The following is a 16,469-nucleotide window of genomic DNA, read 5'->3' as shown; positions in this document are numbered from 1 at the left end:
CTGTTTTAATGGGCATTAGCTTTATCCCTAACATGATGCTGACTTCACATACATTATAATTCATGTTGATTAAACTGAATTGTGTTAGTTTAAAAAAAAAAAAAATCCAATAACTTACGGCGTCTTATTTGAGTGCTCTCTGCAGTGGTGGTGGAAAATCTAAAAATGATGACTTTGATACAGATTTGTCTTTTGATTTTTTTTATCAATAAGACTTTTGCAAAGCGGTCAGAGCAGCACAGAGACGCAACGTTTCTTCTTTTAGTTCAGTAACCACTCAAACACGCGTGAGACGGGCTGAATGAATGAGGAAGTCGAATGAGGGTTTTTTATTCTAGAGGGAGGAGACAGGGCAAAACTGAGTTTCCTGAAGAAAACCTGCTCGCGACCAGGTTAGGTTCACAGACACAGTTACCATAGTAACCAACTCAGAGTTAAAGTTACCTCTCTTTCTGAAACGGCAAACCCGAGGTTTCCCTTGTTTCAGCGTTAACAAACTCGGGGTTTTCATTAAACCCACTTTCTGAAACGGACCCCGGGTCTAGACCGTAATCTTCGCTAGGTTATTTAAAGAGAGACCCAACATGAATCACCATGAGTAGCACTTAGCAACATTCGGCACATTGGCAAGGAAAAACGTCCTTTTAACAGGCAGAAACCTCGAACAGAACCAGACTCATGTTGAACAGCCATCTTCCTCGACTGGATGGGCCGAAAAATGGGATAGAAGGAGATGCAGGATAGAGACAGGCAAAGAGAGCAACAAAAACATATGTTCTTGTCACAACAACAACATATGTCCTTGCTACATCAACAACAACAGGTAATACATACTTATAGTTATGATGCCAATAATAGTAGTACACAAGTGTAAGGATTAGCAAGAACAGCATAGTTCTGATGAAAGGCTGATAGTAATAAATTAGCATTTTTGTCTTGCAGCGTGCAGTTAATCGCTCTGTCTGACACCTACCCCCTGGCAGCAGTTTCAGGCATTTAAAATAACTATACAGAAATAATCAATCTTGTCACTGATGGTTTGGTTTGCTTTTGTAGGTCATACAGAGACATCAGAATTAATTTCAGTCTGTTTTATAACCAACAAAACGCTAAAGTGAAACCTATCTCGGCCCGAACAAGCATCTGGTGGAATTTAGCCAAAAGATTGCAATTGTGTTAAGTGTTCGTGTATTATATTTTTTTCTCCCCTAAAAAAGAGGCCTGAAGATCCACTGTCCATTTGAACACGAATGTCATGACAAGAGTTTGGGAAAAGCAATTTTGTTTTCTTTTTGCACTTGAATAAAATAATGGTTACCATTTGAATCAAAATGCTCTTTATATAGATTCCTTGATAATTTAAGATGAATGTTTTGCATCGACTGTACAGGCGGTGTGAAGGTTGGGATAAAGTTTTGACATTTGCCAAATTGTAAACACCACCAAAATGAGTTGGGGGGTGGGGAGACCTACTTTTATGATTGATTGTTGAATCACATTTCAAAACAGAGGGAACTTAATTGTCCATTTTTATTTCAAAAACGATATCCTTAAATTCAGAAGTTCAGAAAATGTATTTTATTTTATTTTTTTCAGTTTTAATAACCATATTTCACAGTGATACTTTTAATTTCTTCTTTTAATTGTTCTCATTAAACAAATCATTTTAGAGGCATCAATTTTTTCATTTGAGATGCTTATCCTAATTTTAGTGCATTATTTTTTTCCATGTTGGTGGCTCTGCTGTCCCTTTTATTGATTAGTGTAAGATGTGATTTCTTTTCGTGAAGATTTATTTAGTGGCTAGCCTTTTTTGCATAGTTTAATGATAGCCACGATTATATATTTTTATTGTGTTATTTTCCGAATGTAAAAAGGGTACGAGTTAACAAGGTGCACTTTGCCTTTAAGGTTAGTGAATAATAAGATTGGCGGAGTGATATTGTTTCCGACAGAGAAGTGAGTGTTCAGTTGTTCCAAGACAGGCAGCAGATTTTGTCCCCGTGTTCCGTGTTTATCCATACATAAAGTAGGCTATACTTCATTTAGTATATAACGCTAAGACAACCCAGTGTTATTCAGTTTACCATCGTTGAACGGGGGGCGGCGATGGTTAGTAAATACGTAGCCTACTCAAGTATCTGTTCTTGAAATATTTGTGTAGGCTATTTATAACTATGTGAGTGAACGGTCTGTCGACGCCGCTCCCCCGCACCTTTCAGTAAATCCGCACCGTGTTTTCAACTAGATTTCGTCAACGTCACCACGAGGAAGTGGACGTGGAAACGTGAAACAGTCGCAGTTCATTTTCCTTCCAGCAAGACGTGTCTGTCACAATTTGCAGCCTCTCCATCAAAATGTTGAAGGCGGTTGTTTTAATCGGAGGCCCCCAGAAAGGTGAGAAAAATAAACATTTTCCGTGTTCTCAGAGTCAGCTGTACTTCGTCGAAGTCGAAGCTAGGTTGCTAAAGTGAACTAGACCACAATAATCCTGCTGGGCCTGTTTATATAAGTGACGTGGCATAACAAGAGGATGCCACACAAACAAGGAATAGGCATACAAGCATATTAAGCCTAATTTTGATAGCTTTATGTTCTTGATGTGTAACGTACCCCAATATATAACAACACGTAGACCAGTCCAAAAGCATTACGTTAGAGAAATATTTAAACTAGGTAGAAGTTTTACAGCCACTATGTTCTGCCTGGCATTCACTTGCCCAAGTTACTACCAATCCTCTAATATTTTGTTGATTCCTGATTGTCCACAAAGAATAATCTTTAAAGTACTAAGCTAAGTAATAGGGTTTTGTTGAGCTTTAATGACATCTAGAGACAGGAGAAAAAGTAATCTGTTATGAAGTTGATTACCGTTGTTGCTTTGCAGGTACAAGGTTCAGACCGCTTTCATTTGAAGTTCCCAAACCTTTGTTCCCAGTAGCTGGTGTGCCCATGCTGCAGCATCATATTGCTGCATGTGCCAAGGTGAGATTTACAGCAATACTAAAGTCATTGTGCCGTGTAGTTACAATGTTACAATTTCATTTAGCAGACGCTTTTGTCCATGTAGTATCAGTATTAAGTCTAGGGCAATTGTTCAAGATGAAGTAGATTGTTTTATGATAACAGTGTAAATATGTTATGTATTCAAAGTTGTTTTTTGTGGACAAGTTTTTGCTTATGTTGTTTAGTTTAATTTAAAATTGCTGTTAAAATTTCGATCCTACTTAGCATCACTTGAAAACTGACGTTTAACTAGTTTGTTCTCGATTAAGTAGGTGTTAAAAATAGTTAAAAGCTTGTTGCCCAGTTGATTGAATTAAATGTCTTTGTATTCCTGCTCTGCTAGCGCTTTGGGTCTTTTACAGTGCACAATTATTGTCCCCGCTCTTTCACAGCAGTATTTCCGTGAGTGGAGTGTGAGTGTGTGGCTTGGAGGAGGAGAAGACCACCACGGTGCATTCTATGTTTAAGTCAGTAAATAGCAAAGCTGTCAGTTTCATTACTTTATAAATACTAGAAATGTCGATTAGATGGTAATCTGTAAGATAAATAAGGAAAATAATTCTCTGCTAATATTTATCCCCTTATTCATGTGATGGCAATTGCACTTACCACTGTAAAAGCAACAGACATACAATTTGCAAAATTACAAACAGTAGGCTAACTTTTTTATGCTTACTGTGCAGGAGTCACATTGCTGTCACGTGTTTTCTGAAGCAACCTTAATTATTTATCTATATATCTACCGAACACTGAAGTCTGCTTTCCGCCCAATCCGCTCTCTCCTCTCAGCTAAGCACCCCCGCCTCCCCACACCTATACACTTGGAGCGTGCAGTGGCGGGGTTGACACAGAGGGACGGGCATCTTTCTCATGCTTGTATTGATTTGAAGCAGAGGCGAGTGCTTCTAAAACGTGCAGTTGAAACTTGTTAGTCAAAACGTTTTTTGTTGGAATTGTTGGAATTAACAATAGCAAAAAGTAGCCGGCTGTAATTAAGTGACTAGTCAACTGTTAGGCTGAGAGCTGGCACTTGGAAAGCCCTGTGGTTGGTGTTTCTCTTCTTCAATTTGCAGAAATTGAACCTTTTATTGAAATCAGTCAAATAATGAATGTTTTTTGTTTAACAAGGTACCGAATATGAAGGAGATTCTGCTCATCGGCTTTTATCAGCCAAATGAAGAACTGACGAGATTCCTGTTAAATGCACAGCAGGAGTTCAAAATTTCCATCAGGTAAAAATAGAGTTCAAAACCAGACAAACAACAGAGGTCTTAGCTACCTTTATTAAACAGGTAGAGACATTCCTAGTTACTTGCATAGTAGGGCTGCATGATTAGGGGTGGGAATCGCAGGGTAACTCAAGATAAGATACGATACACGATACGTGGCCCACGATCATATCACGATACAGCGATTCTGCGATAATATCTATATTGCAAGACAATCATAACGATGCATCAAGATATATGATTAAATGAATATGAAATGCCCCTAAAAAGGTCAAGTGCAGGATTAATGTATTTATTCACTGCAATTTTGTGCTAGTTTTACAGAATTGACACTGACAATGTAGATGAAAAAATGTACATGTTTCAGTCTGTAAATTCACAGAACTATAGAACAACTGTAAAAACAAAGAAAAAAGGGCTGTAGATTTAAAAGTGGCTTCTGCATCTATTGACTTCTTTTCACCACTGTCCAATAGGGCTGCAACTAACAGCTATTTTAACAGTCAACTAGTCATCGATTTTTGAAACAATTAATAGACTAATCCGATAATGAATTGCACAATTACTTAATGGCGCCTATTTAGATAACAGTTTTTAAATTTAGTTGGCGGTTCTTTGAAGCATGTGCAAATGACCAATAAAGACAATAAATATGAGTTCTTCATTAAAAAATAGTCTGTCTTTTAATAAACTTTGCTGCTGATTCGGCTCCTACTGATACAAAAGTTCAATAAAAGGAGAAAGGAAAAGAGATGAGAGGGAGAGAAAAAGATGAAGATTTTAAGGTGAGGTACTGGAAATGTAAAAGAGAGAAAAATCACATAGCGTGGCTGTAACTTTGGACTATTAAGTTTAAAGTCAATTAATGTAAAAAGCCAATACAACTCATTCTATAGCTAACATTAACTAACTGAGAAGCTAACAATCTTATCTGGGCCAGTCTGCATCATCCACAAGTCCATGGTGCCTTCTCTTCAAATGCTCGCACTTTACCGACGTGCTCCGGTGATAAGCAAGGTTGGCTTTGGAAGTCTTGAATTGTGATCTTTTTCTTTGCAGCGTTGAAGATTAAATGCTTCTGGACTTTAGAAGTTTTAGGTTGGATGGTGTTGCATCGGCCCCCGCTATTTTGCCATGTTTTGTTTACGCCATGTTTTGCTTACGCTATACCCAATACTCAATATTCAGATCCCGGTCGCTGTTTTGTATGCGTAACTCTCAGCAGAGATGGTAAGGATGCGAGATGGCTCATCCCTCAGCAAACTCAGCTCCTGAAAATGATGTTATGTCCGCACAAAGCATAAAAAACTATTATCGACAATGAAATTTGTTGGCAACAATTTTTGTCATCGATTTTTGTCAACATTAATTATTGCACTTGGACGGTACTGTCCAACTTTATTCCGCTGTCTTCTTCTACTTCTTCTTCTATCCTGCTGTCACTTCTTCTTCGGCCAATTCATTTCCATTCACGTTACCGTCCATGTCATGAGCGCCACCGTGAGGAGTCATGAAGTAGTGATGCGGTGAGTAAAAATCGCAGGTTTAGAGCGCCGTTTCTTTTTTAAAATTAAAATAGCGATATTTGACGATATAATTGTATCACACGTGTTAGGACGACAATATTTTACCGATATTTGTCTGAGCCCTAATGGTAAATGGACTGTACTTGTATAGTGTTTTTCTAGTCTTCTGATCACTCAAAGCGCTCCTACACTACATGTCACATTCACCCATTGGCAATGAGCCAAGTGCCAATTTCCAATCAGGATCTGTGCATTAATACCTGATCGCTGTGACACTGGGAGCAATTTGGGGTTCAGTGTCTTGCCCAAGGATACTTCGCCATGTGACTGTAGCATTCAGGGATCAACCCCCTTCCGATTGAGAGATGACGACTCTATCACTGAACCACAGCCGCCCCAATCACGATTATGTTGATCAGTATTGACATCACGATTATTTATTCATTTTAGGGACACATTTTCTATTGTACTTTCACATTTAAATAAACAAAGCAATACTTTAGGTTCAATTTTGTGTTGCATTCCGGGTCATGTTTTGCATCAAACTAAGACTTGGTTCTTTACCATAATTTGGTGCATCTTCTAGGGGCAAAATGCAAGGTAAATTGCATTGGTAATTTCAGTATGTCTTTGGGAGTTGGGTGGTTAGGGAGTCGCGCTGTACAACGCCCCTTTTACTGATGTCTGACTGGACACTGGACAAGGACGAGGAGTTGCGACGTTATTCCTCTTGGCCTTTATACACTCATCATCGTGCACTTTGTGGTGTATTTTTAGGTGATTGAACAAGTTAGTCGTGTTTCTTTGCGGTGCAGACACACGTTTCAAGCACTCTTTGCACATTATTTTTTCTTTCTTAACAACACACAATTACCTCTAAAGAACTGATGACTAGCCATTTTGAGGGGCCAGTGTTTAGGTTTAAGTGACTTGCTGTCTTCCTGTTTTAGCGTAGCAACAAGCAGCGTTCAAAATGCGACTGAGCGTCAGTAGCCTACATGACACGCTTGCACAAACAGCACTTCAAAGACGTAACAGATGGTACATTTTGAGCTTGTAATGAAAACAACAAAGAGGCATTCACGAGGATAGCTATGTATTCTCTTCCCATTTTCAACAGCCTCTATAACCAACCACAGACAAATTCGTCTGAAAATTGCCAGTTAACATGGTCACTCACTGAACCAAACAATGGTCTCAGTTGTTTACTCTTCCACTCATTGCTCATGACATGCCAGCTCCCCCAAGAGTGAAGCCAAAACTCTCCCATCGCCCCCAGGGGTAGTTGCTGCTAGTTTAGTGAGCGTTTGACTGAAAGCAAATAGCAACAGCAATAGAGTTTTCCACGCATTTTAAACGTCAATATCGTCTATCAATTTTTTAATCGTGGTAAGCCAAAATCGTGATTGGGATTAATATACTATTAATTGTGCAGCCCTATTGTATGGTAAGCATTCATAGCAATGATTTGCGTATTTCTAACATAAGGGTGGGTGGTGGGAGTAACAGCATGAAAATTTGGTGTCACGTTTCATAAATACATTTTTACCATACATCTTTGTTTTCATGAAGTTATGAAGAAAAATCTCAGATACTCTGAATTCTGATGAGTTCTAAAGCCTTTCTTTGTTGAATGCGTTATTGGCAAGCATTTAATATATTCCTTATTTTTCCATTTAAAGTTAAGGAATTCTGTCGTTCAAGTGTTGGTATTTTTTATCCTGTGATGCACTACCACTGCTGAATGACTACTATTACAATGTTGTTTTTGACTTTTCACCACAGGTACTTGCAGGAATATGCAGCCCTGGGTACTGGTGGGGGCATCTATCACTTCAGAGATCAAATTGTTTCTGGCAGTCCTGAGGCTTTCTTTGTTCTGAATGCTGATGTTTGCTCAGCATTTCCTCTCAAAGAGATGCTCAGCTTCCAGAAGGAACATGGAGAACCAAACAGCTTTGTTATCCTGGCAACAACTGTAAGATTCCATTATTGACAGTTGTTACTGTTTTTAATTTCTTGTTTATAGCTTTTAGCATGCTGAATATAATATCACATTTTTGTTCTTTGATGTCAAAATTGAGTGTATCCTAAATTGTATTACTATTCTTCTCTTATCAGTCAAACAGAAAGCAATCCATGAATTATGGCTGTATTGTTGAAAACGAGGAAACAAATGAGGTATTTAACCCTTTCTATCTTACTTCCCTGGACAGTTCCTCCTTACTGTTTCAGCTAAAAGCTTCTGCCCATTACTAAAATACACCTCTTGTTTCATTCAGGTTTTGCATTATGTTGAAAAGCCAAGCACATTCGTCAGTGACATCATAAACTGTGGTATATACCTTTTTAACCCAGACATCTTCCAGCATATCGGCGCCATCTTTCAAAAGAATCAACAGGACATGTTGTTGTGAGTTGAAACCATCCTGTAAGGAAATCTGTTTGCAATTGCATGTTAATACTATTTATTGCATTTCTTTGGCTCTCTTCATTTGTCTTTTTTTCCCCATTCCCTTCCTCACACATACATCAGATATCCATATGATGGGTAAGTGGGTACAGTAAGACTGCATGGTATAGTTTTAGAGCACTTAGTGAATGGTGTGAGCTGTTGAAAGATCATTTGGTATCTTTCGGCCGGGATTGCATAGGTTGATTTGTGAATGTTGTGCGCCCTTTTCCGCCAAAATATGCACCCTCCTTTATTCAAGCGGCTTAATTACATTGTTTTTTATTAATTATATAATATTGTTATATTTGGCAAATTTTGTCTTTAAAAAGGGAAAGTCCGGAGCTTAAAGGAATAGCTCCACATTTTAGGAAAAATCCTTAGATAAGCAGATGACATTATTTATGCCACATTTATGGTGAATATGAAGATACAGCCAGGAGGTGGTTATCTTAGCTTAGCTTAGCAAAAGACTGGAAACAGTAGGAAATACCTTTGCACAGAGCTAGTCTAGGTAACAAAATCCATCTACCAGGTAACTTAAAATAACCAGTTTTCTCATCACTATTGTCCCTGTAATCTCTCTGGGGAAAAGGCAACAGCAATCCTGACTCCTATGCACTGGCAGAAAAAAATCAAAGCAAAGCAAATCAGGCCAGTGATGTATGGAGAAGCAATAAAAGTAACTGCACTACACTGCTAGTCCAGTAGGTGGCGGTAAGAAGAAGATGAAGGCCATACAACCAAGATGACACCATAAAACGAGACAAACTGGCCAGTATCATCAGTTGTGCGACACTACAGTTAGCCTGTTAGCATGGTGGAGATTCAACGTGTGGTGTTTTTGATCGTGCTTTATTGCATTGCAAATGGACTCATTGAGCATAAAAGCTTGCGTCTCCTACTTCCTGTTGGCACTCAACCTCATGCCATGTGTGTATTGCAGGTGTAACCACTAAGAGTAAACACTTCGCGGCACGTCCGCTCCGTGAGCTATCCGTTTATGTTTCTTGTAACAGCGGCACCTGGTCCCAGTGCTAGTTTATGCTGTGGCTACATACACAGCCGAGATGTTACGTTTAGTGACTGTATAATTAGACAGCCAGCAGTATCCACATGTCACTCAAAGGGACCATGCCCCTATAACTTTCAGCTTAATATAATTGGGTGAGTTATATATAAATTGAATGAGCTACAGAGAACAAAGGAAGGGGATGTGAAAGGCAAGAGTAGTACGATAACATCAATTACAGGGCTTTTACATTCTTGTGTTGATTCTTTTATATCAAGTCTAATGCAGTCCATCCTTAGTCAGCAACAGTGTTTATTTTGGCAGCTATTTTAGATTCAGTCTTAGTCCTTAGATGAAAATGCTTATTAGTTTTAGTTATATTTTAGTCATTTTTACCCTTGAGAGTTTTAGTTGATGACAACTCAAAACATTTAAGTCCAGTTTTAGTCATCAAGTAAACTAATACAGGTATTGGTAGAAATTGGTATAAAGGACAGGTTGTACTAAGAAAAAGCAAAATTTCACTGTCTTTAAACTTTTACTTGTGTAATATCCAGATTCCTTACCTTAGCAATCACCTTATAAGGGCCAGGGCTGAAAAAAGTAAAGGGCATATTGAAACATTTTTAACCCACGAAACACAAATTTAAGAAGAATAAGAATAATAATGTTTTTCATTACAGTACAGGCATATCATTTAGTTTACAGATCAAAAACACCTTCAATTGTGCAGTACGTCTTAAATGGACAGATGAGAGTAGTAATCCTCTTTTCATCCACAGATGTCTGTATCTGTAAGTAAACAAATCATTTGTGTTGTATTAGGTTTAATCTTACAGAAGTGTGGATTGCCAAACACTGCATCCTGCTTTTAGCAAGTCTGTTCCTCTTCTGCAGGGCAAGAGTACTTAACCAACTTTGTCCTGTCTGGATTTATTTTCCTTTATGTTGTCCCTGTTTTTTCTTGATGGTGAGCTTGAAAAGACTAATTCAAGTGAACTGAGGGCTACAGAGTTTCCATCAAAGATTGTCTGATCATATGGTTGAGATGACTTAACATTTGGCATGCCAAGAACCATGGAAATATATTAAAAGAGTGATCTAGATTCTGTTTTAAATAAAAATACACAAGCACGATGGTTCTGCGTCCAGCTGCGTCAGGTTGGATAGCTCAACTGGAACTCATTGATTCAATACTCACGTGAATAATTAAAACAAATGTTGCTGGCCAATTAATTTTATCTTTAAAGTTACTGAAATGCGAGTAGAAAAAAAAAAGAATTAAAGCTAAGACAAGACGAACACACCAAGACAAAGAGTATAATGGACTAGACATTCCATTGGTGCCACACCAGCTGTTTTAGGCATGTAATCTTTTGGGGGTGTCCGGCCCGGGATGAGCTCAGACTTCCCCTTTTATTTCAGTTTCGAGGTTTTTAGATTTTTGATTTCTTTACTTTAAAAAGAATATAAATTTGGGTGTCGTGCAAAAGTGTTGTATACTCGTCTCGCTATGAGTTCAGTACATTGTGTATTTTGATAAACCTTAGGTCACATGTGAAACAGACAAAGCATTGACCATCCTATCAATTTTATTCATTTATGCATTTGAAAAGACATTCTTTCATTAGATAAGGGCTGAGTATTAAGCAAATCAAAACATGACTATATGCGCTACAAACGTTAATACCAAAGAAGACGATCAGATACAAATATGAAATTAAGGCTACGTGTAAAACATAATGACTGTTCTAGTAACTAAAATATTTTTAAATACAACTAATCAAACATTCAGTTCTATGATCACTACTGCTCCTTGTTTTTGGGTTACTGTAGTTAAACAAGAGTTTATTAAACTTACATGAGGATTTAAGACATGATCTGAGATTTTATCTTTGAACTGATAAAAACATTAGAAAATTTAGTGACCTTGAGTGAGCTCTAGATGGCACTCTTGCTCCATCGTAAAATCTGCCTTATACTTGTAGTCAGCCAAATACCTCATGTACTATCAGGCAAATGTCAGAATTACATCAAATTAAATGTCATCACATGATAAGTAATTCTGTTTTAGTCATTTGTTGATTATACGTTCAGTTCATATTAATTCACAGCTTTACTGTAGAGTTGGAAAAGGTGAAAGCTTAAATTACAGACAAATTCTGGAATTTACAAGCAAGGTCTGGTTTGCTGACTTTTGACCCCCTTGGTACCATGCAGAGACGGCTCTAAAAAAATGTTTCCTGTAACTGAAGCCACAAATGGGCAGAAAGGTTTACAGAGTTCACTTAAAGAGCACTTGTGGCTCTGACTTGTGGTTTTCTGCTTCTCCAAAAAGTCTCTTGGTATACTTTAGAATAATTTAGGGGAGCCTTAAGAGTTCCATTAGACTCAATTCAGAGAATTCCATGTTAATCCCAGAGTGCCTGAGATGTGTTTTGTGGACAAACCCCCCTTCATCCATGTCTGGGTTTGATAGTAGACAAACCGGGGGTTTTCTTTATTCAGAGTTGAGGGCATAAAAAGCCTCACTTCGATCATTTTTTCTTTGTGACAGATGAGATGGGCCTGTTCCCTACAGAAGGTTCAGGCCTCATCTGGGATTGTAAAATGGTCTGGAATGTTGTCCCCGCTACATCAAATCAAGCAGTGCACTGAATCAGCTATTTTTTAAAAAACATATCAAAGATACTTGAGTGGGGTTATACTGCATATCTCTTGGGGAAATCTTTGCCTCAAACCACATCCCTTTTTTGGTTACACTTAGATCATGGGTGCAATCCTTTTTTAGATATTATTTTCATAAATATTCAACACTGTGTTTCATCTTTGGGCTCTCCCTATGCACTATGCTAGAGATCCTGATTAATATGGAACATGTAGACACTTCTACTTAAGTTTTGGGTCACTAGGTATTCAGCTTTGGTATTAACCCAGCACTGACACCATTAAAGTTACATTACTGGATTTTTTCCAAAAATCTATTTAAGAAGGGGTGGAAGCAATGGGAATTCACCCATGAAGTTTTTTTTTTCTTCACTAGCACAACTTCTTATACAAGACAATGAAATTACAACACATTCTGTATATTTCATCTGTGCATAACGAAGTCAGGGAGAATAGTTAAGTTGTAAGTGTGCTTTAAAACCAGTATGTGTGGGTTAGGTTGCAACTCCTGTCTGCATATTCTGTCAGTGTTCACGGCTGTTTAGGGAGAACTTTGGCCAGCAGCAACTCATCATCTTAGTAATTAGGTCATCATTTTATATCCACTTAAGACCACATACTCTGGGAAGCCTGGTGCCTCATTTAAAAAAAAGGTTCTTTATTTGAAAAAAACAAAAACAAAAACAGAGTGGGAAAATATCAGTATGACAGCAATGCCCTGATATTGGCCTCATATAGTAAGTATAGTTTTTATGGTTCAGTAAAAAATCTAACTGAATAAATGCAATAAAGTTTATAATACTTTTTTTTCTTTTCAAATCTTAACTATAAATTTGACTTCATTCTAACCTATAGCCCTGTACATAAAGCTGTTTCATAAATGAGGGCTCTTTCCCTGGTTTGTAACCCAGTGATGTAACATGATAAGCTGTCTTTTTCAGAGAGGAGCCAACAAACGGCTGGCACCGAGCAGAGGCCATCCGGCTGGAGCAGGACATTTTCACTGCCCTTGCAGGACAGGGCAAGCTCTATGTATTTAAAACCCTCAGCTTCTGGAGTCAGATTAAATCTGCAGGGTGAGTGCTTATGCAATAAATGCTGTCACATTCAACAGGAGCTACATTTTGCTTTGAAGCATTGACTATCCTGTGGTCTGTTTAATCTTAATGTTTAAGATAAAGACAGGCGTTGGACTTTAAAACATGTAGGCTTCTAACCTAAATTAAAATATATATTTAAAAAAACTTAAACACAGATGGACACTATTTGTATTAATATTGATGGATGGATGGATGGTTAATCCATCCATCCATTATCTATGCCACTTATCCTGTTAAAGGTCACGGGGTGGCTGGAGCCTATCCCAGCTGTCCCTTTATTCCAACATTTCAACATAAATGTTGTGCTCTGAACTTCCAAACCACATCTTACTCATTTTGATAACACTGATATTAATTTATTTTCAATGATGATTTAATGATGCTTCAAAGTCTGTTTAGCCATGATCTGTTATGACGGAATACTTTTTTTTTTTTTTACTCCATTACAAAAACATATAAATACATATAAAACAATTATTGTTCTTACAAATCTGATATGCCACTAGTGTGACACATAAATGAAACATGTGTTATGCCTTAAATAGATGCCTCTTTTTAAAACATTTCTTAATTTTTTTTTGTTATCTTTTGCCAGTTCAGCCATTTATGCCAGTCGGTTGTACCTCAACCAGTACCACACATCGCATCCTGAAAGACTGGCCTCAAATAAGGAGGGAGGGCCCAAAATAAGTGGTAAAATTAATTCATCTTCTCTAGCTTTGTTTATATCTTATATTGGACACACATTAATTCATACTGCCTCTCATTTCCCTAGGTAATGTCTATATTCATCCTACGGCCTATATTGACCCCACTGCTATGGTAAGCAACCTTACCCACAGTGTGGCTATTAACACACAGCTGCATATTATTTCTGTAAATAACATACAGTTGTTATTGATGAAAAAGTAAAATCTATGTGCATCTATTTTTTGCGCTTTCCTTTTACCAGTTGGGTCCTAATGTCTCGATTGGCACCGGAGTGACTATAGGTGCTGGGGTCAGAGTTCGAGAATCCATCATACTACATGGTGCAACTCTACAGGTGAGCCCTTTACAAACAGCTTCCTATCACTGCTGTTTTAAACAAGGTGCCACATAAAATAAGTGAACTCTTATGTTCTAAGCATGTTTGAGGTTTTAGTTGAATGAGACTGGCCTTTGCTGAAAATTTCAAGCATCAGGTTTGACTATCGGATTCAAACTAAGAGGGTACAAGACAAATTTCCCTGCCCATTTACTGCTGGTGACATGTTAAGATTTTATTAAATAATAATAATTTAAAAAAAAAAAAAAAAAGAAAAACATCATCCACACTGTCATACCAGAAATACAAAAATACAAAAATGTAATTTTAAATGATTTGGAGGCAGCCTTAATTTGAAAAAACAAAACAAAAAACTTTTAATTGAAAATGTTCACTTTCATTTTGCTTTTCCTGTAGGATCACTGCTGTGTTTTGAACAGCATTGTTGGATGGGACAGCACCATTGGCAAGTGGGCAAGAGTAGAAGGAACCCCAAGTGACCCAAACCCAAATGATCCCTATGCAAAGATCGACAGCGAGACTCTCTTCAGAGAGGGAAAACTCACACCTTCAATTACCATACTTGGTAAGCCTAATCAACCCTTCATGGAACTCTCATTTCTCAGATTTATTCACACATTTTCATTGTATGCAGTTAAAGAGTATATTTTCAGTAAAGCATTTTTCTGAAAATGTTTCTCAGAAATGAAAAGTTGGTGGATTTTTTGTAGAAATGCATTTATTAAAATTTTGGATGTTTAGGCAAGAGTTACTGATAGGCCCATACTCGTATTAGTCTTGCCGTTATCTTAGGGCAGCTATGACTCATTGGTAGAGTCGGTTGTCTCTCAATCAGAAGGTCCCTGACTGCTACAGTCACATGTATTCTTGGGCAAGACACTGAACCCCAAATTGTTCCTGGTGGCATAGCCATCGGGTATGAATGGGTATGGATCTGATTGGAGATTGGCACTTTGAGTAGTCCGAAGACTAGAAAAGCGCTATAGAAGTACAGTCCATTTACCGTTTGTCTGATGGATAGTATTATTACACATTTGTGCATGCATTTGTCTCTACTTTCTCTTGCAACTAAGTGGTCAACATTAACAGTAGGCATTAATGAAGTATACATCTATCATTGTCTCATAGTGCTCAATTGCCCCATTTTCAAACTTCCTGAGGTCAGCTGTCAAAGCAGCACAACAGCAGCAGTCAATTAAAGATTGCTGTCATTTTATTTTCTTAGGTTGTTAAGCCATGCTGGAAATGTTTTGTTTTTTTCTAACTGCCTTTCCTTTTTTTTTAATCATTACAAATAACCCAAAAAATACACAAACAAAAATCCTACCCTATATGCCAGGAATGTGAGTTACAACTGAAATATGATTATGTACTCTGCACTTTATTATACTGTACAGACTGAATGCAGTCTCTTTTTCTGCTCAGGTTGTAATGTGACCATCCCCTCAGAGGTGATCATACTCAACTCGATTGTCCTCCCACACAAGGACCTCAACCGCAGCTTCAAAAACCAAATAATTCTCTAGGTAACCTTCCTCATGCTTCTGTATACTTACTGTCCACTATAAAATGTCTAAAATGAAGATAAGGATAAGGAATATTCATGAAATAGTTTTTAAATACAGATTTTTATACAATTGTCCTGTATGCATCACTGGGTTTCCATAATATTAGAGGGGGCTAATCAAACATGTTGATTCAAGTGTGCTGTAATGCAAGATGATTTTATTTGTTTGTTTTTTTATTCACTTTACTGAACTGTAAAATGAGTGCAGGCATGAGTGTAATAAAATGGTTCAATTTAACAAAACAAAAAGTTAAATGACCACAATCTACTTCTGAAGGGTATCCTTGATAAACTTCAGACTTGTTACTTCAGAATTAGAAGAGTAAAAAATGGCTACTGACTTTATTTTTAAAGGGGATTATTTGTGTGAAACTTTGATAAAAGCCTTTTAGTATTAATTAATGGTCTCGAAAGTTGACTACCACTAAAATACTTCAGCTGGTTTGAGATTTACATTGCAATCAAGTAAGGTTTCCTTTTGAAACAGGAGGTCACGAGACTGCATAAACACCAGCATTTACTCAAGTTGTGCATTTCCCTTAAGTGTCAGCCCGGCTTACGGGAGGGACAAGAAGGAGAGGACCACACATTACTTTTAACCAAAGATTTATTTAACCAAAGATAACTCGAACCCTACCAAAGTTAAACGTGTTTATCAGTAATATCAGTAATGTCCAGAGTGTTGAATAAGTGTAAATGTAGTGTGAGAAACCAAGGAAACTAAATAAGGAAACAGTCTAACCCAAACAACAAACCATATGCCCAGGAAGAGAGAGCGAGACTGGCTGAATCCAGCAGCATATATAGCTGAGGAGCAGCAGACACAGGTGCAATGATTAGCAGATTGCACTTCCTGGTTCTC

At 37.6% G+C, this 16,469-nt stretch overlaps 1 protein-coding gene across 1 annotated transcript; it reads left to right on the top strand.

The window, feature by feature from the left end:
• The first annotated feature begins 2,030 nt into the window (after positions 1-2,030).
• gmppaa (GDP-mannose pyrophosphorylase Aa) lies at positions 2,031-15,840 on the top strand. The gene is made up of 12 exons (XM_069663237.1): positions 2,031-2,397; positions 2,888-2,985; positions 4,135-4,238; positions 7,547-7,739; positions 7,883-7,942; positions 8,044-8,174; positions 12,834-12,968; positions 13,588-13,685; positions 13,768-13,814; positions 13,945-14,037; positions 14,437-14,605; positions 15,466-15,840. The coding sequence occupies exons 1-12, from the start codon at positions 2,358-2,360 to the stop codon at positions 15,564-15,566; spliced, it is 1,269 nt and encodes a 422-aa protein (XP_069519338.1). The 5' UTR covers positions 2,031-2,357; the 3' UTR covers positions 15,567-15,840.
• Positions 15,841-16,469: the final 629 nt, after the last annotated feature.

The sequence above is a fragment of the Semicossyphus pulcher genome, unplaced genomic scaffold (assembly GCF_022749685.1).
Source record: "Semicossyphus pulcher isolate SPU_LCO1_2020_fin unplaced genomic scaffold, fSemPul1.0.p SCAF_15, whole genome shotgun sequence".
Taxonomy (NCBI): domain Eukaryota; kingdom Metazoa; phylum Chordata; class Actinopteri; order Labriformes; family Labridae; genus Semicossyphus; species Semicossyphus pulcher.
This window is presented reverse-complemented; position numbering and strand designations above follow the sequence as displayed.